This window comes from Microtus pennsylvanicus, chromosome 1, assembly GCF_037038515.1.
Source record: "Microtus pennsylvanicus isolate mMicPen1 chromosome 1, mMicPen1.hap1, whole genome shotgun sequence".
In the NCBI taxonomy this organism is placed as follows: Eukaryota; Metazoa; Chordata; class Mammalia; order Rodentia; family Cricetidae; genus Microtus; species Microtus pennsylvanicus.
This window is the reverse complement of record NC_134579.1, coordinates 61,677,722-61,701,048: the sequence shown is the minus strand read 5'-3', so window position 1 is coordinate 61,701,048 and position 23,327 is coordinate 61,677,722. Positions and strand designations below refer to the sequence as shown.

Sequence of the window (23,327 nt, the reverse complement as noted above, 5' to 3'; positions counted from 1 at the left end):
CATTGTGATCGTTTGTGCATTTCTTGGTGGACAAATAAGTTATTGTCAAGTGAAGAATTGGGAAATAAGGAGGTTTGATAATGTTTCAAATTTCTCTGCAGCTGGGCATGGAGGCACACTCTTTCTCTTTGCACTTAGAGGCTGAAGCAGGTGGATCTCTGTGTTAGTTCCAGACCAGCCTGGTCTACACAGCAAGTTTCAGGCCAATAAGAACTGCATAGTAAGAAAGACCCCATCCTAAAGAACAACAAAGTCAAAACCCTGCATTCATGATGGCAGCAGAAATCTTGAGTGCTTTAAAATAGCCTTCACGTGCTCTTTCCCTAACTTCCTCCTAAGTGCAGTTTGGACTTTTCTGTAGGTAAAACATGAGGTGCCTGCCAGCTCTGTAAGGGAAAAGAGACGTGAGTTGTGAACTTTCTTCCTTGCCCTTCCAGAGCTAACTTTGTTCTTGTGGGTCTCCTGGTATTCGGGTCTGTTGGATTGACTCATACACTGAACCCAGACTTTGTGGTATCTGGGTCTTTGTCATGAAGTTGTCCCCTCATTGTGGCAGTAGTAAAGTTACAAGTGCCTTTTTGTAACAAATATTGTAAAACCAATTGTACACTGCAGCTTTTAGAATGTTCCCATATAGCTCTTTCTCATGAGTTCAGATGGGTTTTCCATAACCGAAGGAAAGTACTCGGGTGAGAGCTTTGAATCTGAGCGCACAACACAGAGTGTGCATTTGTAGGCAGAGCACAGCTGCATCCTCATCTGTAAAATGGGCACAGGAATTCTGTTTCCTGGGGTTGTAAGGTTTTGAAGGAGTTGGCATCATGTGTTCAGTTTTGGAGTAATAGATGCCTTTGATTCCTTTTCAGGTCAGTTGGACATGCTGACGGTCAGAGCGTCCTCACAGACTCACTGTGGAGGCGGTACAGCGAGTTTGAGCTGTTGAGAAACTACCTTCTAGTGTACTACCCGCATATTGTTGTGCCACCTCTTCCTGAAAAGCGGGTAAGACAGAGCCGTGGGAGTTGAGAAGTGCCTGGAATTGACCCCATTCATTTATTTGTTTTCTTTTTTATTTCTGCTTTTCAAGATAGTGTTTCTCTGTGTAGCTCTGTCTTGGAACTTGCTCAGTCTGTATAATGTTACTTGTGTGTTTATGATTTCGGGGTTGACCGTCCAGTCCCACGAAAGAGGCTATTTCTTCTACTTTTAGCATTCACTAATTGCCTAGAGTTCTTTGTCTAGGGTTGAGGCCCCATAAGATGCCCCCTTCCATGCTAGCATATATGTTAGTATTATCCTTGTGCAAGTCTTGTTTAGGCAGACATGTTCATAGGTATAGCTTTCCTGTCATTCCCAGGAGACACAATCTCACAGTAGACTTCCTATTCCTCTAGCTCTCACAGTCTTTCTGCTCCCTCTCCCAGATGTCCCCTGAGCTTTGGGTGCAGGAGCTATGTCGTAGATGCATCAGTTGGCTGGGCACCACAGGATCACTTGTTCTCTGCATTGTGGTTTTCTTTAATGGTCTCCTTCTGTTGTAAAGAGAAATTTCTAGGTGTATGCTGTATGGTTTGATGTCAGCTATGTCAAGCCAGAGTCATTTGAGAGGAAGAAGTCTCAGTTGAGAAAAAGCTTCTAGAAGATTGAGCTGTAAGCACATGAGCCTGTGGGATATTTTCGTAACTAGTGATTGATGTGGGATTGAGATGGGAGGCCCAACCCATTGTGAGTGGTGCTACCCTGGGCTGGTGGTCCTGGGTTCTGTATGAAGGCAGGCTGAGCAGCAAGCCATGAGGAGTAAGCCAGTGAGCAGCACCCCTCTATAACCTCTGTATCAGCTCCTGCCTCCAGGATCCTGTTCTGACTTGCTTTGATGATGAACAATGATATGGAAGTGTAAGCCAGATAAACTTCTCTCACACCTTGCTTAGTCATGGCGTTTTGTCAATGCAGTATAATCCTAGCTAAGACCGAGGGTAAGAGCTGTACTTACTGTGGTTGAGCCTGTTCCTAATGGTTGCCTTGTTTCCCCAGGCAGAGTTCGTGTGGCACAAACTCTCTGCTGACAACATGGATCCAGACTTTGTGGAGAGACGACGGATAGGCTTAGAAAACTTTCTCTTGAGGGTTGCTTCACATCCTGTCCTTTGTAGAGACAAAATCTTCTATTTGTTTTTAACACAGGTATTCTTCTTTTAATTAGTCTTTACAAAAAATATTTGAGTTAGACTTTTAAAAAAACTAGAAAATGCTGATTCTTGAGACTCTTGAGTTAGCTTTTGGTAGGCAGTTTATTTGTTAGTTTGAATTTTGGGCTATTAGATTCTGTCATTAGCTGAGTTTTTTTAAATTATTTGTGTTCTCTGGAGTGTGACATGGGGGAGGGGTACACCTGCCATGGCACATGTGGAGATCAGAGGACAGCTTTGTGGAGTCAGTCCCTCCTTCCACCGTTCCAGTAACTCTGGGAATTGGTCTTAGTTGCCAGGCTTACATGGCAAATGCTTTACCTAAATATTGAGCCATCTCACTACCCCAATAGCTAAGCTTTTAAAAATATTAGTTATTTAAATTTTTTTTATGTGTGTGTGTGTATGTATGTCTCTGATTGTATGTATCTGTACATCATGGGTGCAAGAGTCCATGGAGGTAAGAAGCAGGGTTGAATCCCAGGAACTGAAGTTACATTTGGTTATGAGCCACAGAGTGGGGACTGGGGGGGAAAACCTGGGTCTTCTTGAAGATCAGTAACTGTTCTTCACCAATGAGCCATTTCTCCAGCCCCATCACAGCTAAGATTTTTACACTTAAAAGATACTAAAACTGGGCTGGAGCGATGGCTCAGTGGTTAAGAGCACTGGCTGCTCTTCCAGAGGTTCTGAGTTTAATTCCCAGCAACCACATGGTGGCTCACAACCATCTGTAATGAGATCTGGCACCCTCTTCTGGTGTGCGGGCATACATGAAGGCAGAATGTTGTATACATAAGAAATAAATAAATCTTTAAAAAAAAAAGATACTAAAACTTTATGTCTTTTAGAATTACCTAAATGAAAACTTAAAAATCTTCAGTGTTAGGAAGCCAGATGTCTAAAATCTTGGATGTTTTTTACACTTTTGGAATTTGCATTGAATTTGTAGTTTTGAAGTAAAGAAAATGGTCTCTTGTATAACTTGAATTAAGAACAGAATGGTAGATACTCAGTTTATTTCATGAGGAACATTATGTGTTGTTTGTTAGGCTTTGCAGTAATGATCTCTGAAACTGACTTTGACTTTTAGGAAGGCAACTGGAAGGAGACTGTGAATGAGACTGGATTTCAGCTGAAGGTAAGGATATTTGTGTGAATGTGTGCTCCACATCCCCTACAGTTCCCAGCATGGTAGTGTGCTCGTAATGGAGATGTGGCTCTGTTTGCTGAGCTAATGGTGGGGGTCAGCTTTGCGTCTAACATCGTTAGAAGGATTTCCAAGAAAACACTCAGTTCACTTTTGATTTGTGTAATTTTAGTGTTGGTTGGGCTATAGTGGGAAGTTTCTGAATCTTCCCAGAAACTATTTTAAATCAATAATGTAAATTCAATGTATAGAGTTTTCATACAGTATAGGAGTACATCTACATTTTCATTTCCTTAAATTCTACCTGGCCACTTCACTTGTTCTCTGACTCCCACATTTGCTTACTGGGAGACAAGACACTTAGGGAAACCCACACTTGGTTTTTATGACATTGGTAGACCTAGGATGAGGCCTTTGTCTTACTTCTGAAGCATGGTAACCAATTTGAAAAGAGGTAGGAGTCGTGGTGAAATGGCCCCTGTTAGTGATGCAGGTTTATAGTCATTAGCATTGGTGCTTGTAAAAGAGAGTTCCTGGAGACTGAGAAGCTCAGTGGTGAAGGATTGGGGCTCTCTAGATCTTCCTGAGGGACAGCCAGCACAGGTTATTACAGACTAGAAGGGTTTGTCTGCTGTAAGTCGTGTGAGGAGGGGAGACAAATACAGAATAAGTTTGTAAAATACAGGTTGAATAATCCCAAATTGAAAGTCTGAAATTTGAAATATTATGAAATACTAAGTATTTCAGAATTTAAAACATTTTATTGTATAATTCAGTTTTAGACTTAGAGATATTTTTTATTTCAGATTTTACATAAAGGGATACTCAACTGGCAAAGATTACATTGTAAAGACCCAAACATTTCAGATAAAATATGCTGAACCTAGTATTTAATATAAGATAGTAAATGATAGCCAGGTGTACTGGCACCTGGCACATACCTTTAATACCAACATGGGGAATAGAGGCAGGTGGGAACTTTATGAGTTTGAGGCCAACCTGGTCTACATAGTGAGTTCCAAGACACCCAGAGCTACATAGTGAGACCTTCTCTTGAAAAGCAGTCTTAAAAAAAGGTGGTAAATGATGAATCAGTTCAACATAGTACAACTAGACAAGAACAAACTACGTTCAGTAATTTAAAAACACCTCAGTAACATAGTACACCTAGACAAGAACAAACTACGTTCAGTAATTTAAAAACACCTCAGTAACATAGTACACCTAGACAAGAACAAACTATATTCAACATAGTACACCTAGACAAGAACAAACTATATTCAACATAGTACACCTAGACAAGAACAAACTATATTCAACATAGTACACCTAGACAAGAACAAACTATATTCAACATAGTACACCTAGACAAGAACAAACTATGTTCAGTAATTTAAAAACACCTCAGACTAGGCTTAGTGGTAAATAGTGAAATTCCTTGGGAAGTGGAGAGGATTAGAAATTGAAGGTCAGCTTCATCTTTCTGTGAGTTTGAAGATAGCCTGGGCTACCTGAAACTCAGTGTCTTAAAAACAAACCAGCCAAACAAAAAACAAACAACTCCTGGAGCTTCAGACATTGGCATTTAGGAATTTGAAATTCAGTACAGAATAAACAGGAAATATAATCAAGTGTCTGATTCTGTCATGAACTGACTCTTAACTAGTTGGGTATTTTATTAGCAGATATCAGTTTCTTGATTGTTAATTCAGCACTTGGTGGTCCTTAGAGGAAAGTTGTAAGTTTAGGGATGGATTTGAAATAATTTGAAACTTTAAAAGATTCATATTTTACATTTTCTGATAAATATTCTAAAATATATTACAAGTGAATGAGAAAAGATAAGACTAATATCAAGTTATTTGCATGAATTTTCTGTATATGAGCAGATATTTAGTCACTGATTTGGCCATTAGTCTTTACTTATTTATCTGTTCTTATACTCAGTTTTGTCACAATTTGGTAGTGTTGAGATAACTCTCAAGTTTGTCTGTTATTCTAGAATGTGCTGTTTACAGGGTCCTTTAAATCTTTTGGGCAGATGGCTTTAAAGTATTTAAGTAACGTTTTGTATTTGTATAGCCTTGTGGTTTAAAGCTTGAGGTTTTCTTTTATAAAGTATTCGAAAGGTTATATTTAATATAATACATAAAATTAATAATTATTCAAAATGTCACATGTTGAAAGTAGGAGATATTTCAGAAACTTATTATTTTATTATGAATTCTTTTTCAAGTCTTTCTTCCATGAAAAAAATGAGATGTTTTTGGACAGCCTCACAATGCACAAGTATACACACATGTATTAATATATGACACCGTATACATACGTCGATAGGTATGTATATACACACACATATAGGGTCACATTTAATTTATATGAAGGTTGTATATCTAACAATAAGTTCATCTGATCACTGAAAGCTACAATTAGACAACACAGGATTCTGCGATGTTCAGATGGATGTAACATGGTTTGCTGCCATACTTTCAGCCCTCTCAAGCCCCGCTTCATGTTTGGAGTATTTATTTAAATACTCATGGTATGTGAATCTGTGGAAGGAGAGCCCAGGGTTTGTCCCTAGAGTAATGAACACAAAGTAGTTCAGTGCAGACTAAGATGGTCTTCAGTCAGTTAATTGCATCATGAGAATGCTCACCTTTGTATTGCCCAGGTCTTAATGAATAGAGGCTGATTCAGAAGAATCTGGAACCCTTCTTTTTGCTTGGAAGAAGGAATGCCAGAGACAAGGTGTGGCCCTCTGCTAGCCTCTGATTCCACAGTCTGGGTACCTGCAGAATGTGAGGTACTTGCTGCTCTAAGTGCTGTGCAGACCGTGACTGGCCTGTTCTTAAGGAGTGGGATATGTGTTAAGAAGGGATAAGTCATCTAGAAAATACGTTGAAGCTGGTTCACAGGTGGTGCACTCCCTTAATTCCAGCACTCAGGAGGCAAAGGCAGGCAGATCTCAGAATTCATGGCCAGTTTGATATACAAAGTGAGTTCCAGGACAGCCACGGCTACACAGAAACCCAGTGAAAAACAAAAAAAAAAAAAAATTTGTTTTTGAATTGTGAAAAGCAGCACAAGAGGAGTAGACTATGATTGTTGTTAATGAACCAGTAGGGTTTGTTTTCTGGAGTCACTTTAAGATGAGTCAGGCAGGCAGTGGCTAGCAACACAAAGCACAACTCTTTCCCAAGTGGGAATAACAAGAAAGTATTCTAAGGCTCACGAGCAAGCATGGCCTGGGAACACAGAATTGGGGTTGTCTAGAATGATGGGTTGTGCTGTGGAGGGTGCATGAACTCCATGAACAGAACAAAATACATTACTGCCTTTACAACACACGTGGGTGGGGACAGCAGGTGGGCAGGTTTCAGCAAAGCCAGGAGAGCACTGCTGTAGCACTTGGATGCTTTTTAGTTTTTCGAGACAGGGTTTCTCTGTGACTCTGGAGCCTGTCCTGGAACTAGCTCTATAGACCAAGGCTGGCCTCGAACTCACAGAGATCTGCCTGCCTCTGCCTCCCAAGTGCTGGGATTAAAGGCGTGCGCCACTATCGCCCAGCACTCAGATGCTTTTTGATAGCATTCTTAGCCTTTGGGTTGGTGGAAGCTAGAGGTCTGCTAAGAATCTATTCCTAGGGCTCTACCTAATAGTCAGAAGTTAGGTCAGTTACCCTAGCTAGTGATAAAGGGCTAGTGAAGGGACCGAAGGTCCAAGGTCGCTTTGGCTGTCAACCTGTAACATTCTAGCTCTGCACAGTCACGAAATTTTCATCAGTCTGCACAATCTTCAACATAGAATCCTCCAGCCCCAGGAACTTCGGCTCTCAGGGCTCACAGTTCTCATCCTAGCATTTGTGAGGCTGAGGCAGGGGGATCATGAGTTCCAAACCACTCCAAGCTGTATATATGAGGAGACCCTGACTCAAGAAAAGTGTGAACGGAATTTGTTATCCAGACTGACTCTTTGTGTTGTATAGAGTATGTATACTGGGTGCGCAGTATAGAGGGCACTGTTACTAAGACAGGAGCAAGGGGCACAAACTAGGATGGTTTTGGGCGAACTGACCTAATATAGTCTCCCTTGAAGAGATGGTTTTTAAGTCGAGATCTGAAGGATAGGAGATCTGCAGTGGAACCAACCCTAAGGTCAGCAAAGAACAGTTAGAGAGAGAAACCCAAGCTGGGTAGTTTCTTTGGCAAGGTTTAGGAGAAAATAGAGAAAACGCTAAAAGTGTTGACACGGCAGCCTTTGTGCTGCTCCAGAGTCAGTGTGCATTCAGAGTGTGCAGCTTTGTAAAACAAAAATGGACAGTCGGGAAACACATAGGGCATGATTTCAGATAATCCTGCTTTAGAGGAGAAAACTACGGTGCTATAAACAGCACTAGGTAAGGTGCATCTTTGGGTGTTGAGTGGAGAGCTTCTGGGTGAATGCAAAGTAACCTGTCAGCTTTGCAGTGGGCTAGGAAACTCTTCAGAGTTGCTTCAGAGGACTCTCTGGTTTGGTCTCATTTTAAGCATCTCCTCTTTCTGTGTGATCTTAAAGTGAGCAGTGGCGATGGACCTATTCTGCTAGATATGTTTGGTAAGGAAAGGTTTAAAAATAAGAAAAAAGAAAAACATTGTGGGATCAGAAAGTAAGATTTGGGGCTTGAAAGGTGACTCAGAGGTTGGGGACGCTCTTCTAGAGGTCCTGAGTTAAAGTCTCAGAACCCACATGGTGGCTCACAGCCATCTATGATAAAATGGTGCCCTCTTATGGCATATAGGCATACATGTAGACAGAACCTTGTATACATAATAGATCTTAAAAGAAGAGAGAGAGCTGGGCATTGGTGGCGCACGCCTTTAATCCCAGCACTCTGGAGGCGGAGGCAGAGGCAGGCAGATCTCTGAGTTTGAGGCCAGCCTGGTCTACAATAGCTAGTTCCAGGACAGGCTCTGTTTCCAAAAACCAAAGGGGGGGGGAGGAAGAGAGAGATTTGAAGCTGGGCATAGTGGTACATCCCTTTAATCCCAATACTCAAGAAGCAGAGGCAGGTGGATCTCTGTAAGTTCGAGGCCAGCCTGGTCTACAGAACTAGTTTCAGTACAGCCAGGATTACACAGAGAAACCCTGTCTTAAAAAACCAAACAAACAAAAGTGAGATTTGAGAGGACTGGAGAGATGTCTCAGTGGTTAAGAGCACTGGCTGCTCGCCTTCAGTACCCAAGTGGTAGCTAACAGCCATCTTTACCCAGTTCCAGGAGATCCATTCCTGCCTTCTGGCTTCCACAGGCCCCAAGCATGTATATGGTGAACAGACTTGCCAGACATACATGTAGGCAACCCCCCCATGAATAAAGAAATAAATGTATTTATTTATTTTAAAGTGAGATTTGAGAGGTTCAAGAGATGGCGTAGCAATTAAGAGCACTTGCTAATTTTGCAGAGGACCTGGGTTCTTTTCCCAGCTCCTACATGGTGGCTACCATGTAGCTATATGTAACTCCAGTACCAGTCTTTTGGCTTCTGGGCACCAGGTATGTATGTAGTACACATATATACCCACAGGCAAAACACTCATACACATAAAATAAAAGGAATAAATCTTTAAACTTTTTTGGTGTTTATTGGCCAACTGTGCAGATCCCTTACTCTGGAGTTGTGGGCGCTGAGTATATGAAAGAGCTCATTTGTTATTTGTTCCTATTTTCTTAGTGGAGTAACTCAGATATCCTGCTGGTTTTGGTTTACTTTGTTGTGTTAATTGAAAGTATTTGTAAGTATGGGTTGGAAATTGGAATAATATAAAGTCTTCATGAGGATAGAGATATTTTTAAAAAGCCAAACTACATTTGGTTTTTTTTAAAGATGTATTTTTTTTTAAGATTTACATTTGTATTTTGTATGTATGTGTACCACATGCATGCCTAGTGCCCATGGTGACTAGAAGAGGGCATGGGATCCTCTGAAATTGGAGTTGCAGGCAGTTTTGAGCTGCCATGGGGTGCTGGGAACTGTGAAGCCAGGCTCTTTACCAGAACAGCAAGCTTTCTTAACTGCTAAGCTATCTCTTTAGCACCCTGGTTTGGGTTTTTTGTTTGTTTGTTTGTTTGGGTTTGGTTTTGTGGATGTTTTTGGTTTTTTTTTGTTCTTGGAGACAAGCTGCGTAGTTCTGCCTAACCTTGAACTTTGTAGACCAGGCTGGCCCCAGTGATTCGCTTACCTCTGCCTCCCAAGTGCTGTGATTATTGGTGCATATCACCATCTTTTTTGTTTTATTTTTGAGACAAGATCTCTCTACATAATCCTCACTAGCTGTCTTGGAACTCACTATAGACCATGTTGGGTTAGCATTCACAGAGGTTGAACTGCCTCTACTTTCCAAGTGCTGGACTAAAGGCATGTACCACCATGCTTGACACAGTTTTCTTTTTCATTTCTGTTTACGTAAAAAATTAGGATTCTCATGCAATGAAATTCCTATTTAGTATTTACCTCTCTGTCTCTTCTTAGAGAACAATTACCTAGAAATAAGTGAAGTTAAGAAGATGTGTTTTGTAAGCCGGGCACCTGAAACCCTATGCTAGGGAACTAGAACAACAGGGTGAGGAGTTTAGGGCCAGCCTGGGCTACATGAGACCCATCTCAAAAACCAAAAAAGGGATGTCTTTAGTAATGTGATGCCATCTAGCTTGCTTTATTTAGCATAGCATTAATTTAATGTAGCTATTTCCATTTTTTTTTCTTTTTCTGAGACATTATGATAACAAGAAAAATGAAGGCCCATGTGGTTTGGATTCCACCTGAGAAGTATGCTCAGAACACACAGGATCTCCATAAAGCAGCAGGTTCACAGCCTGCCTAGGCAGGTCACCACTTTTCTTGGCTTGGAGATAATGCAGAGCTGTTGTCATTACTGGTGCATTGGTGTTGGTGGTTGTTAGCTTGGAATCACTGAAGGCCACATACTCATTTTGATTTATAACATGCTGTATGCTGTTCTCAAAAGAAGCTATTCTTTTTCAATATGTTTAATATGCTTATAACAAATGATTAAAAAAATCCACATGTTTGAACACTTTAATTCTGAAGGGAAAGTAAAGCTGTTTGAATTTATACCCTGAAATGTAATTGTATTAAGTCAACAAATTATTTTTTCCAGGCAGACTCCAGGTTAAAAGCGCTTAATGCAACATTCAGAGTGAAAAACCCAGACAAGTAAGGCTTTGCTTTAATCACAGTTTACAATGTTGTTTTGAGTGATGCCTATCGATCTATTTCATTTTTCATTTCTGAATGTATGCACTTAGTTTGCTAAATATTTTTAATAATAATAATTTACATTTAGTGAAACCTTTTTAAAGTCTAAAACTGATTTTGAAGTTTGGTAATTTGAGATTAAGGTTGTGTCTGAAGTTATAGAAAATTAGACCATTGCTTTTTTTTTTCTAGAAACATTGATTAAATGTTGAAGATACCAGAAAAATGAGAAAAGTCCTTTCCTGTAGCTTTTCTTGTGTGAACGCTTATCAAATGTGCACAGTTTAAGAAAATTATGTATTATTTATGTATAATAACAGTCTAGTTTGTATGCCAACAAAACTGAGGGCAAATGCACAGTGTAAGGTCCTGAGGTGCTGTGCTTACACAAGTCCTTGACTTCGTGACCGTCAGTCTGGTGCTCTTGAGAGCATTTCTGTACTGGATGCTGGGGTTGGCAACATGACTTCTTGGGGTAAGACAGATCCTAGAGATTTAGGTTGTGCTCACTCTGAGTCTGGTGGATGGGCTAGCCTCTTCCTTACACGCTTCTTTACAGGAAGCGTGCTTCAGCTAGAGATGGTTTGTAGTTGCAGCTCCTGGCGTAGATACACATGGGTTAGGATTCCTCTAGCGAGTCCTTCAGCACTAATCAGTGTCAGCTAAGTTCTTATAGTTCGCGTGTTTGATAACCTGTCATGCCTAACTGTAATTCATAAACTGACATTGTTAACATTAAGACTCTGTTTTGCTTGTTTTCTGGTAGGGATAGAACCCAGAGCCTCTTGCATGCTAGCAAGTCCTCTGCCACCAGGCTAAATCTGTAGGCCTTCTTGACTTTTATCACAAACTTTGAATATAAAATATAAATGAGTATTTCTAAGATTTTGGTAATTAGGAAGTGATAATGATAACCATTGAACTTTTGTTTCTGTTTTTTATTATTTTTAAATTGTTTTAATTATTTTAATTACGTCTGTGAGTGCTACTAGGATCTGCACCCATACTTATCTCCATTTCGTTGTGTTGAGATCCTGTGTGACCCAAACTGGTCTTAAACTCCTGGTCCTCCTGTCTGTACCTTCTGAGTGCTAGGACTACCTGTTTATGTTATTATACACCCTCAAGTATTGTTTGTTTATGACATTTTTTTAGAGCAAGTTTAGGTTCACAGCAACACTGAGCAGTGAGCATAGAAAACCCTCCGTTTCCTCCCCAGACTCTGATTCTCCACCTCTCACGCAGAGCACTGGGTGGACAGAGTTTGTTGCTGGGACAGGACCTGGTTTGGGATGAGCACATCTGCTCTTGCAGCATCGTGTAGAATAGATGGAACAGGTCGATGTCCTAAAGTCCTCTGCTCCTTCCAGCTCAAGTAACTTTCTAGTTTTACTGTTTCTATAATTTTTTGTTTGTTTATTTCAAGACGGTTTCTCTATGTAGCCCTGGCCGTCTTGGAACTCGCTCTGTAGACCAGACTGGACCAAACTCACAGATCTAACTGCCTCTGCCTCCCACAACAGGAGATAAAGGTGTGCACCACCACTGTCTGGCTAGTTTCTCCTTTTAAAGAATGTTGTGCCAAATAATAGGTTACCTTTCAAATTGGCTTCTTTCATTAAGGTCCCATTGAGGTTTTTGTAAGTTTTAAAATGACATGTATGGTAAATAATAGGTGTTTTGTAGATTAGAAGTAAAATTATGTTACTCTAAAAGAAACAGGCTAAGTTTGTGACATTGGTGGATGTATATTCCTTAAGGGATCTGTTATTTTTGTTGATACTTTAGCATTGTTTCACTAATTAGTTTTTTATTAAATGCTTATCAATATAATGAAAAAGATTTTGTCATTTGGATTTCTTCATTTTCTTTTGGCTTTACAAGATTATTTGAATTACTGGATTTTATTTATCCATACTGTTTGTAGGTTTTTTGAATTTTAGATGGGTTGTAGCCAGTAATATTGTCAAAGTATAAAATGAGTGTCTAGAAAAAAAGAAAAAAAATGAGTGTCTAGTTACAAGGAAATTGATTTGCCTTAAATTTCATTATAAGAGATTCTTGCTGGGAGGTGGTGGTACACGCCTTTAATCCCCTCACTCCAGAGGCAGAGACAGGCTGATCTCTGAATTCAAGGCCTGCCTGGTCTACAGAGTGAGCTCTAGGACAGGCTCCAAAGCTACAGAGAAACCCTGTCTCAGAAGGAAAACAAAAACGAAAAAAGAGAGAGAGTGTATGTAAAATCTCTGTTCTAGGTCTGATTATGGTTAGCCCAACAGATTAATAACAATTAAAAGTAGTTATGCCATTGTTATAATAGTATGCATCACAAAAAAGTTTTAATTCTGTTTGCCTAAATTCCTGATAACCAGAATAATTGTTTCAGAGAGATGACCAGAATGCTGTTTCTAGTTGCTTTATGCAAGTGTATTTTCCCCCAGACCAACTTGACTGTTAAAGCAGTGAGAAGGGAGATCTGGAGTCTTGTGTTTACGTGACCTTAGTCCAGTGGCTCCCAGCCTTCCTATGCTGCAGCTCTTTAATACAGTCAGCTCCTCATGTGGTGACCCCAACCATAGAATTATTTTCATTGTTACTTCATAACTATAAATTTGCTGCTGTTATGAATTGTATTGTAGTTATCTGTGTTTTCCAGTGGTCTTAGGCAACCCCTGTGAAAGGGCAATTTGACACCTGCTGGGGTTGCGACCCACAGGTATAGAACCACTGCTTTAGGGACTCTGTAAAGGTCATTTTCCTTGGTCTGACAGTGGCCACTCATTGCCTAATTATGTTATGTTGTAAATAAACTAAGTCCACTGAAACAGAATCTAAATGATAAATTGGCCAAATTACATAAATTATATATTCTTTATGTAGTTATTTTTAAATCTACTAGTTTGGTTTTGTATAAATAAACAGTCCTAATATTGTGCCAGCCATAACCTTGCCAGGAAGTTTCATTTACTGTGGTTTTAATTGCTAGCTTTTCTTATCTGAAGAAACAAAACATTGTCTTCACTTAAATCACATGTAAAACCATAATTTTTCTTTTAAAGAAAAACAAACCACATGGTCAAATATTTAATTATGATTTTCTTAGGGCCTTTGAGTTTTCAGATTATTTGGAACAGGAAGTGTTGATAGAAAGTAGTATAGAGTTAGAATTGTCTTTTAAGTGACTCGGGTCAGGGGCTCTCAGTATAGTTCAGTGGATAAAAATGATTGCCATGTGCCGGGCGATGGTGGCGCACGCCTTTAATCCCAGCACTCGGGAGGCAGAGGCAGGCGGATCTCTGTGAGTTTGAGACCAGCCTGGTCTACAGAGCTAGTGCCAGGACAGGCTCCAAAGCCACAGAGAAACCCTGTCTCGAAAAACCAAAAAAAAAAAAAAAAAAAATGATTGCCATGTAGGCCTGACAACTTTGATCCTAGAATCCATGTTAGAAAGCCAGATGTGGGGCCAGGAGAGATGGCCCAGCGGTTTACAGCACTAGCTGTTCTTCCAAAGGACATGAGTTGTTACCAGCACCCATATGGCAGCTCACAACTGTCTGTAACTCCAGTTTCAGGAGCTCTGACACCTTCACACCAAAGCACATAAAATAAAGTTAAATAAATTAAAAAAAAAAGATGCCTGCCAGTGGTGGTACACACTTTTAATCCCAGTGCTCAGGAGACAGAGGCAGACAGATTTAAGTGAGTTCAAGGCCAACCTGGTCTATAGAGTGAGTTCCAGGACAGCCAGAACTGTTTCACAGAGAAACCCTGTCTTGAAAAACAATAAACAAACAAACAAGCAAAAAAGCCAGATGTGATGGTGCATGCACAGCTGGAATCCCAGCACTTTTATGGTGAGATGAGAGGAGTTAGGAAAATCTCCCAGAAGTTCACAGACTGGCTAGTCTTGTACCTTCACATGCATGCGTAGCACACCCATGCTCACATTCACTCAAACACAGTAACCATCAATAGAAAAAGGTTACAAATCAAAAACAGCTCCCGGATAGGCAGGGCAGTAGGAACTGGAAATGCAGAAGCTGAAAGAGAAAGGTTGGTGCTGACATTGTGACTCTTACAGTCACACAGACTCACAATACATTGAGTGTCTTTTCTTCTGGGTTTATATTGGATGATGGTTGATTTACAGATTATACAAGAGGTTTAAGTGCAGCCTATAGAGGCGGCTTGGGGGTGAAGAGCACTTGCTGCTCCTGCAGGGACATGGGCTCAGTACTCAGCACCCACATGGTGGCTCACAACCATCTGTAACTCCAGTTCTGGGGGACCCCATGCCCTCTTCTGACCTGTGTGAGCACCAAGCACATACATGATACACACACATATGTAGGCAACACATTCACACATAATGTTTTAAACTTTCTTTGTGCGTGCGTGCATGGGGGGGGGATGCAGCAGGGTATCTGGCTGTCTTAGAACTCACTGAGTAAACCAGGTTGTCTTTAAATCCACCCACTCTCGCTGCCTACCAGGTTCTAGGATTAAAGGTGTGCTCTATTATGCTTGGTTTAAAAGGGGGAGCTGGAGAGATGGCTCAGTGGTTAAGATCCTGCTCTTCCAAAGGTCCTAAGTTCAATTCCCAGCAACCACATGGTGGCTCACAACCATTGTGATGAGATATGGTGCCCTTTTCTAGCCTGTACTGTATACATACATACATACATACATACATACATACATCTTTAAAGAAAAAAGAAAACCTTTTAAATTCGTGTGACTTTACACTTTCACTGTGATAGGACAGAGAAGACAAAAAAAATGTAAGAAAATAAGAGAACAGTAGAAAATTGACAGCAGTTGACTCCAAACTGGTTTGTGCCTTTGAGCTCTCAGACTGAAGAGAAACATCCAGAAAAAGCCTGTGGGAGCTAGTTGGGGAAGCACCTGTCCAGGTTGAGAGGGCACAGTGGTTACAGTCTGAGGGGGAGATGAAAGGCAGCCTGTGGCTGTAATGACAGTGGACTCTTTCAAAAGGAATAGAAGACAAAATGGGTTGCACTGGTGTAGACAGCCTCAAGATCACGCTAGAATTGGTGTTTACTTGGTTTCTGATCAGGGATTGAAAAAGGTTGGTGTTGGGAGAGGACAAAAATCTGACATTGTGTGTGCTTTAGTCTCTCTGACAATGCCTTGTCACTTAGGTCCTTAAAAGTCAACTGTCCTTGCTTTCATATGCAGACCGTACTGGATGGAGTTTGATACTGGCAAAGGATCTAGACCTTATTTCTGGAAAATTCGCCTCTATTTCTTGCCTGCTGCCTAAGGCTTGATGGAGACTTCATTTTTCACCCTTAAACCTTTCCCCCCAGTATCTAACTTCTCTGAAGATGCAGGCTTTGTTCTGCTGGCCAGTCTGTGGGTGTTTAGAATTTTAACTTTGACTGATGATGTTATTGATCCCACAGGGATGCTGTTTCCTTCCTTATCTACCTGCTGTTTAAAGAAATCAGATGGTCAGACTGGTGTGCTGTGGGTATTCTGTCATTGAGATGTAAGGTCCTCTGGTCCTCTTAACTTAGGTGGGCTGCATCTCTACAATTTTATAGTCTTCTGAAATGGTTCATAACCTATTGTGATATTTAAGAATTTTATAGTTAAGCCTGCCCTAAAAGGAAAGGCCCTTAGGGAGTCAGGCCAAGAAACTCCAGAGAAACTTTCTGTAAAGGATTTCTGGCTCCTGGTTCCCCAGTACAAGATTTGACAGAGGCTATACATAATAGTGCACACCTTAGCCAGGTGGTGGTGGCACACACCTTTAATGCTAGCACCCAGGAGGCAGAGGCAGGTGGATCTCTGAGTTCGAGGCCAGGTTGATCTACAAATCGAGTTCCAAGACAGCCAGGGCTGTTACACAAGAAACCATGTCTCAAAAAACAAAACAAAAGAAACAAAAAAGCCAGAGAAATTATGTAGGCTTTGACTTTAGAAAGATTGTCAAAACAGAGTAGGCAGTAGATTAGAGTGTATGAGGTAGACTGGAGTGCCAGTCTGGGCCGTCAGAGAATTCCAGGTGATAGATGATGGTGCTAATATTGACCTGAAGTACCAGATCAAGCGCAACATGAACAGATCTGGGCAATATTTAAGAAGTGGAATAGATAACCTGGGTGTATAGGAAAGGGTGTGGGGTGAGAGAGACGACAAAATACAGGTAGTTCTTAGGCTTTACTGTAAGACTGCTGTGGATTGTGGGATGGATTTGGGGTGAGGTAGGGAAAGATAGGTCAAGCTTTGTTTTTTGGTTTTTTTTTTTTTTTTTTTTTTTTGTTTTTCGAGACAGGGTTTCTCTGTGGCTTTTGGAGCCTGTCCTGGAACTAGCTCTGTAGACCAGGCTGGTCTTGAACTCACAGAGATCCGCCTGCCTCTGCCTCCCGAGTGCTGGGATTAAAGGCGTGCGCCACCATCGCCCGGCAGGTCAAGCTTTGGATATGAAAGTTAACTACAAGTGTGCTGTTAAGGGACTGGTATAGATCTACGGTGTAGGAGACAGTGCTGGGTTGGGTAGGAATTTTGGATGTGGTGACATACCATTCATAAACATGAAGTCTTACAATCAAGTCACGGGATGAATGCATTTATTGAAAGGTTGATGAGCAAATGACTGAGAGTCTAGGACTCACATCTGAAGAACACTCAGACTCAGCGTTTCCTAGAGTGAACCTGAGGGTATCCAGCACCTGGATCCTGTTGTGAGACCCTGCATGCCACTGGACCTGTCTGCTGTGGCTCACTCTTCGCAGTGAGACTTCAGTAGTGGGCTTGCCCTGGGTTTTTTAGTGTTATTGTTTAAGATAGGATCTTAGTCTGTAGTCCACGCTGGCCTCAAATTCACGGTGAGCCACTTGCCTTAGCTTCCCAAGTGCTGAGGGATTATAAATGTAAGCCACCGTGCCCAGCTCTGTGTGTGTGTGTACATGGTATATGCATGCAGGTTCCAGAAGGGGACATTGTGTCTCACTGAACCTGAAGCTTACTGGGTAGCCCAGCTGGCTAGTGAGTTCCCAGGATCCATCCATCTCCATCCTGCAGTGCTGGAGTTACAGACATGAAGGCCATGTCTGACTTTATGTGGGTGCTGGGGATCTGAACTCAAGTCCTCTTGCTTTCCTGGCAAACTCTCTTACCTACGGGATTATTAAGACATTTCAGGATTTTCACATACTTAGACACAAGTGAAGAAAGAGAGGACCACGGGAGAAACTTCAAGGGTGACTAGGAAGTAAAAGGCATGGGTTAACTGTGGTAAAAAGAAATTGGGAAATGATACGAAGTGTAGAACCTAGAGCACGGGGTGTAAGTCGATTCTAAAGAAAGGGTTGAGATGATGTGGATTTGAGAAAGCTTTAGATTGACTGACTTCCCACCTGCTGCCTTCTGTAGTCTGTGTGCGGAGTGACATTTAGAACCTTGCTGTCTTCAGCTGGAAAGATGGCTCAGTGGTTAGAATGCTTGTTGCTCCTCCCGAGGATCCAGGTTCAATTCCCAGCACCCACATGATGGTTCATAACCATACATAAAACTTGTTCCAGGACATCCAATGTCCTCTTCTGACCTCCGTGGGCACTAAGGGTGCAAGTGGTGTACTTCAGCATTCACATAAGATATTTAAGTCTAGGTGGGGCAGTGGTGGCAATGCCTTTAATCTCAGAACCTGGGGCAGGGGATAGAGGCAGGTGAATCTCTGTGAGTTCAAGGCCAGCCTGCTGGTCTACAGAACTAGTGCCAGGACAGACTGCTATTTAGGTTGAGGTTGCTATTTAGTGTATTTTTAGTACCAGAAATTTTTTCCTGTTTTTTTGTTTTGTTTTCAAAATAATTTTCCATACCCACAGATTTTTTATCTCTGCCTTAGTCTCATGATGTAATTTAATAAGTGTGCATCTTTGGCTCTCAGTATGTGTATATATACTGCTTGATGTTCTGGTATTTTTCTGTTGATATTGGCTTGTTTAGGGACAGGATGTGGTTAAATAGAATGAGTTTCATTATTTGCAGGAATTGCTATTTTGTGCACAGACTCTGCGTGTTTTCCTGAGTGATGCTTTGTTCCCTGTTTCAGGAGGTTTACTGATCTGAAGCACTACAGTGACGAGCTGCAGTCCGTCATCTCCCATCTCCTTCGAGTCAGAGCTGTAAGTGATCCAGAGCTCGGCGACACTTTCTACAGACTGCACTTGTCACCGAGTCCCCATGCTTGACTGGTTTTACATTTAAATCTAGTATATTCATAACCAAAATGCCTTCTAAGAGAGATGGGAAGGCTTTTCTGTTAGAAACAGCTTACAGGGGCTGAAGAGATGGTTCAGCAGTTAAGAGCACTGACTGTTCTTCCAGAGGACCTGAGTATAATTCTCAGCGCCCATGGTGGCTCACAACCATCTATAATGAGATCTGATGCCCTATTATGGCATGCAGGCTTACATGCAGGCAGAACACTGTATACATAATAAATTAATCTTTAAAAAAAAAGAAAAGGAGAAACAGTTTGAAGAATTTGAGTCCATTTCTTCCTAGTGTACAGTGGTGCAGTTTTAGATGGAACTGGGTTGACTGTATAATAATTATTGAAGCTGGATGCCAGGAAGTACATGTACACGTTTTTGGTCTTTATACATTTTTTAAAAAATATAGGTGGGCAGTGGTGGTCACACCTTTAATTCCAGCACTTGGAAGAAAGAGACAGGCAGATCTTCGTGAGTTCGAGGCCAGCCTGGTCTACAGAGTGAGTTCCAGGACAGGCTTCAAAGTTAAAGACAAACCCTGTTTCAAAAAACTAAAAAAAAAAAAAAAAAAAAAAAAAACTTAAAAAAAAATTACCATGTGTTGAATCTCCTAGAATTGGCAAAGTAATAGATGATTGTGAGTTTTTCCATGCGGGTGCTAGGATTGAACCCGATCCTCTGGAAGAGCAGCCAGTGCTCTTAACTATGGAGCCATCTCTCCAGTCCTTCTCTGTATTCTTTGTTTGTATGTCTCAGTCTTGGGACTCAAACAAAGGACCTCATGAATGCATGAATGCTAGACAAGTACTATGCCACTGAACTGTGCTTTTCCGTACTTTCATAATATTTGAAATTTTCTGTGATAGTACAGAAAAGTAGGACTGGGGGATGTAGCTCCATGGTAAAGTGTGTGACCAACTTGTACAAGGCCTTGACCTCCATCTCTGTCAACAGACACCGTAAGATAGACTACGAGTGTGGAGACAGCTCAGTGGGTAAAAAGTACCCACCCTGCAAACACGAGGACCTAAATTGAATTCTCAGCATCCCCATAAAATTGTACACTTCACTAAAGACCAAGGTTTCAACACAGCCCCAATAGACTCCTTAAATGCTAAGATAGTCAGAGTAAGTTGGGTGGTGGTGGCACTGGTGGTGCACGCCTTTAATCCCAACACTCGGGAGGCAGAGGCAGGCGGATCTCTGTGAGTTCGAGACCAGCCTGTTCTATAAAGTGAGTTCCCAGACAGTCAGAACTGAAACTCTGTCTCAAAAAAGCAAAAGAAAAGAAAAAAGAAAAAAAAGTAAGTCAACTGGAGTGGGTGGCTCTCTCTATTATCCCCTGCTTAGGAGTAAGAACTGAATAGTTAAAAGGGTTTCTAGGTCTTTCATTACTTTGAAATTACACTTGAGTATGAGTCAAGTTAAAGTTCTCCTATATCAGTGGAACCATGTGATACCTTCTGATTGACTTGGGTTTTAAAATAGTGTTCTGAAATATGAGAAAGGTCCCGAGACACGAACAGTCACAGTAGGGTGACAGGATGCAAGGGTGGGGGCTTGAAAACTCACACAGAAACTCCACGGATTTTTCCTAGTGGCAGTGTCAACTGGAGAAGATAGCTCAGATGCTGTTTAAGACAGGTGGCAAGTTAGAAACTGCTTAAAGGAAAAGTGGAAGTATTATTTTTTTTTCTGTTGAGGATAACTCTTTTTAAACCATGTATAGGGGGCTGGAGAGATGGCTCAGTTGTTAAAAGCCCTACCTGCTCTTCCAAAGGTCCTGAGTTCAATTCCCAGCAACCACATGATGGCTCTCAACCATCTGTAATGAGATCTGATGTCCCCTTCTGGCCTGCAGGCATGAATGCAGGTGAAACACCATATACTTAATAAATAACTTAAAAAAAAACATGTAAAGGTAAAAGTTACATTACAGCTAAGTATGAATTAAATACTTGAGTAAACAGAATTACTAAACAGCAGGTGGCCTCAGGGCCAAGAAGGGTCAGTTTTGGTCTGTGAGCTAAAGGAAATTAAAACTAACACTTTTCCTTGACTATTACTTGTGCACTGTGATGCTAGACATGTTAGGATAGCCTCCCTTAACGACCCTGTGGGGACAGTCCTGTCACTCCATTTTACACAGTCCGAAACAGGCAAGTGAAATCAATGGGCTCTAGTACCTCCCAGCAGACAGATGTGGAGACCAGAATGAGACTGTAAATCTGCCTCAGGAGCCCATTCTCTTAGCCACCCACAGATATACATGGGCAAAGGATGGGAAGATAACAGACACTCAGTGAGTTGCCCTGGTTAGCAGAGTCACCTGATGGAGGTCATGTCCTTATCTGAAAGACACAGTATAAAGGTTTGGAGTACTCTAGTCTCGCAGCTCTATGTAGCAGCTGCACTCATGGGGCTGGAAGGTTGAGAGCACCTGGTGCTATTGTGGAAGACCAGGGTCAGTTACCAGCACCCACAGGATGGTTCAAAACCATCTATATCTCTATTTCCAGGGGATTCAATGCCCTCTTCTAGACTGCATACACATGATGCACAGGCGTCCATGCAGGCAAAACACATATACATGTAAGTAAAAATTAAAATTTTACAAAAATTTTATAAGATTTATTTTATATATGAGTGCTCTATCTGCATATATACCTTTATGCCAGAAGAGGGCATCAGACCCCACTAGAGATGGTAGTGAGCCACCATGTGGTTGCTGGAAATTGAACTCAGGACCTCTGGGAGAGCAACCAGTGCTCTTAACTGCGGAGCCATCTCTCCAGCCCCTAAATAAATCTTTTAAACAAAGAAAGAACTTGAACTCAACTACATGGTTCTATTTCCTGTTGTATTCTGTTACCTCTTCTCCAGGCAGAATCCCATTTTTAATATAACCTTGTTAATATTCTAAAAACACAACTTTATTTTGCTAACATTCTAAAGATATAAATTATAGTTACTGACATCATATTTAATATTTATTGTTTGGTTGTCTATAGATATGGTAATATCTGGTGTTCGCAGCATAGTTAGAGAGGGTGGTCGGAGAGAATCACACAGCTTCTTCGGAAATCACTTGTATCAGGAGTCTTTATTGTTTTGAGACAGGGTCTCACTGTGTAGATTTAGCTGTCCTGGGGCTCACTTTGTAGACCAGACTATCATAAGTTCACAGAGATGCACTTGCCTCTGCCCTTCAGTGCTGGAATCCAAGGCACAAGCCACTGGGCCCAGCTAGGAATTTTAAATCTCTGAATCTCTGAAATCTGCTAGGAAACTCAAAGGAGAAAAATCTGTGTGTATCCAGATCTTCAAGTTCATCATCTAATAGCACGCCATAGACTGTTTCCTTTTCCATTGTCCACTTCTCCTTCAGTAAGGAATTTTAGCCACACAGCAGGAGGGGAGGGGATAATCAGGATGGTGCTGTCAGTGTCTTCTGCTGCAGGCTTGCTCATAAGGAAACAGTCTGAAGGGGGAAAGGTGCCTCTCAGAGATGCTTTCTGCAGCATCATAATCCTGGAAAGGCTACAGGAAAGGAGGCTTACGGACTCTGATTGTATACAGCTACTTTGTGTGCTGTGATTAAAACTAGTGCTAACATGCTGGGCAAAGTACACCCTTAGTCCTAGCTCTCAGGAGGCAGAGGCAGGGGGATCTCTGTCGATTTGAAGCCAGCCTGGTCTACAGAGTGAGTTCTAGGACAGCCAGGGCTACACAAAGTATCCCTGTCTCAACAAAACAAAACAGAAAGAAAAAGGCAAACCAGAAAAACTGCTAAAAAGGACTGTGGCAGCACAGCAAACATGTCAGGCTGCTCTAGTTCTGTGTTTGTCATGTGGTTTGGAGGGTGCTTTTCTTTCCTGGTAAGCATGATGATTGTTTTTTTCCCCTCTGACTCTTAAAAATGTATATGGATTTTTGCCAGACGGTGGTGGCACACACCTTTAATCCCAGCACTCGGGAGGCAGAGGCAGGCGGATCTCTGTGAGTTTGAGGCCAGCCTGGTCTACACAGCTAGTTCCAGGACAGGATCCAAAGCTACAGAGAAATCCTGCCTTTAAAAAAAAAAGTATATGGGTTTTTAAAAAGTAATCTGTGTATAACTTCAACCTAATACCAATTTCTGTTAAATATTTCAGAGAGTAGCAGATCGACTCTATGGTGTGTATAAAGTACATGGGAATTATGGAAGAGTTTTTAGGTAAGTATCTTACAGAATTAAACACTTAGCTCTAATTGACTTTTTGGCTTTAAAACTATTATAATGTATGAGTCAGGAGAATACGATTTATTTATTTATATTCTCTAATGGAGCATGTGTGTTCACATGTGAGTAGGTGCATGTGTTGAATGGTGTGTACATGTTGAAGTGTATGTACATGTGTGTAGAATCTAGAGGTTTGTAGTAAGATTTTTCTTTGGACTGCCAGCCTCATATAATAACAAAGAGACTTAATATTAATTGTAGCTCAG

At 41.3% G+C, this 23,327-nt stretch overlaps 1 protein-coding gene across 1 annotated transcript in view; it reads left to right on the top strand.

Annotated features, from left to right (window-relative positions):
- Snx4 (sorting nexin 4) overlaps nt 1–23,327 on the top strand; it is a 59,624-nt gene that overhangs the window by 21,935 nt on the left and 14,362 nt on the right. The window contains exons 3-8 of the mRNA XM_075965890.1: nt 867–1,002; nt 2,035–2,184; nt 3,283–3,330; nt 10,499–10,554; nt 18,677–18,749; nt 22,994–23,055. Coding sequence (XP_075822005.1) covers nt 867–1,002; nt 2,035–2,184; nt 3,283–3,330; nt 10,499–10,554; nt 18,677–18,749; nt 22,994–23,055 — 525 coding nt within the window. The remainder of the gene's footprint in view (nt 1–866; nt 1,003–2,034; nt 2,185–3,282; nt 3,331–10,498; nt 10,555–18,676; nt 18,750–22,993; nt 23,056–23,327) is intronic.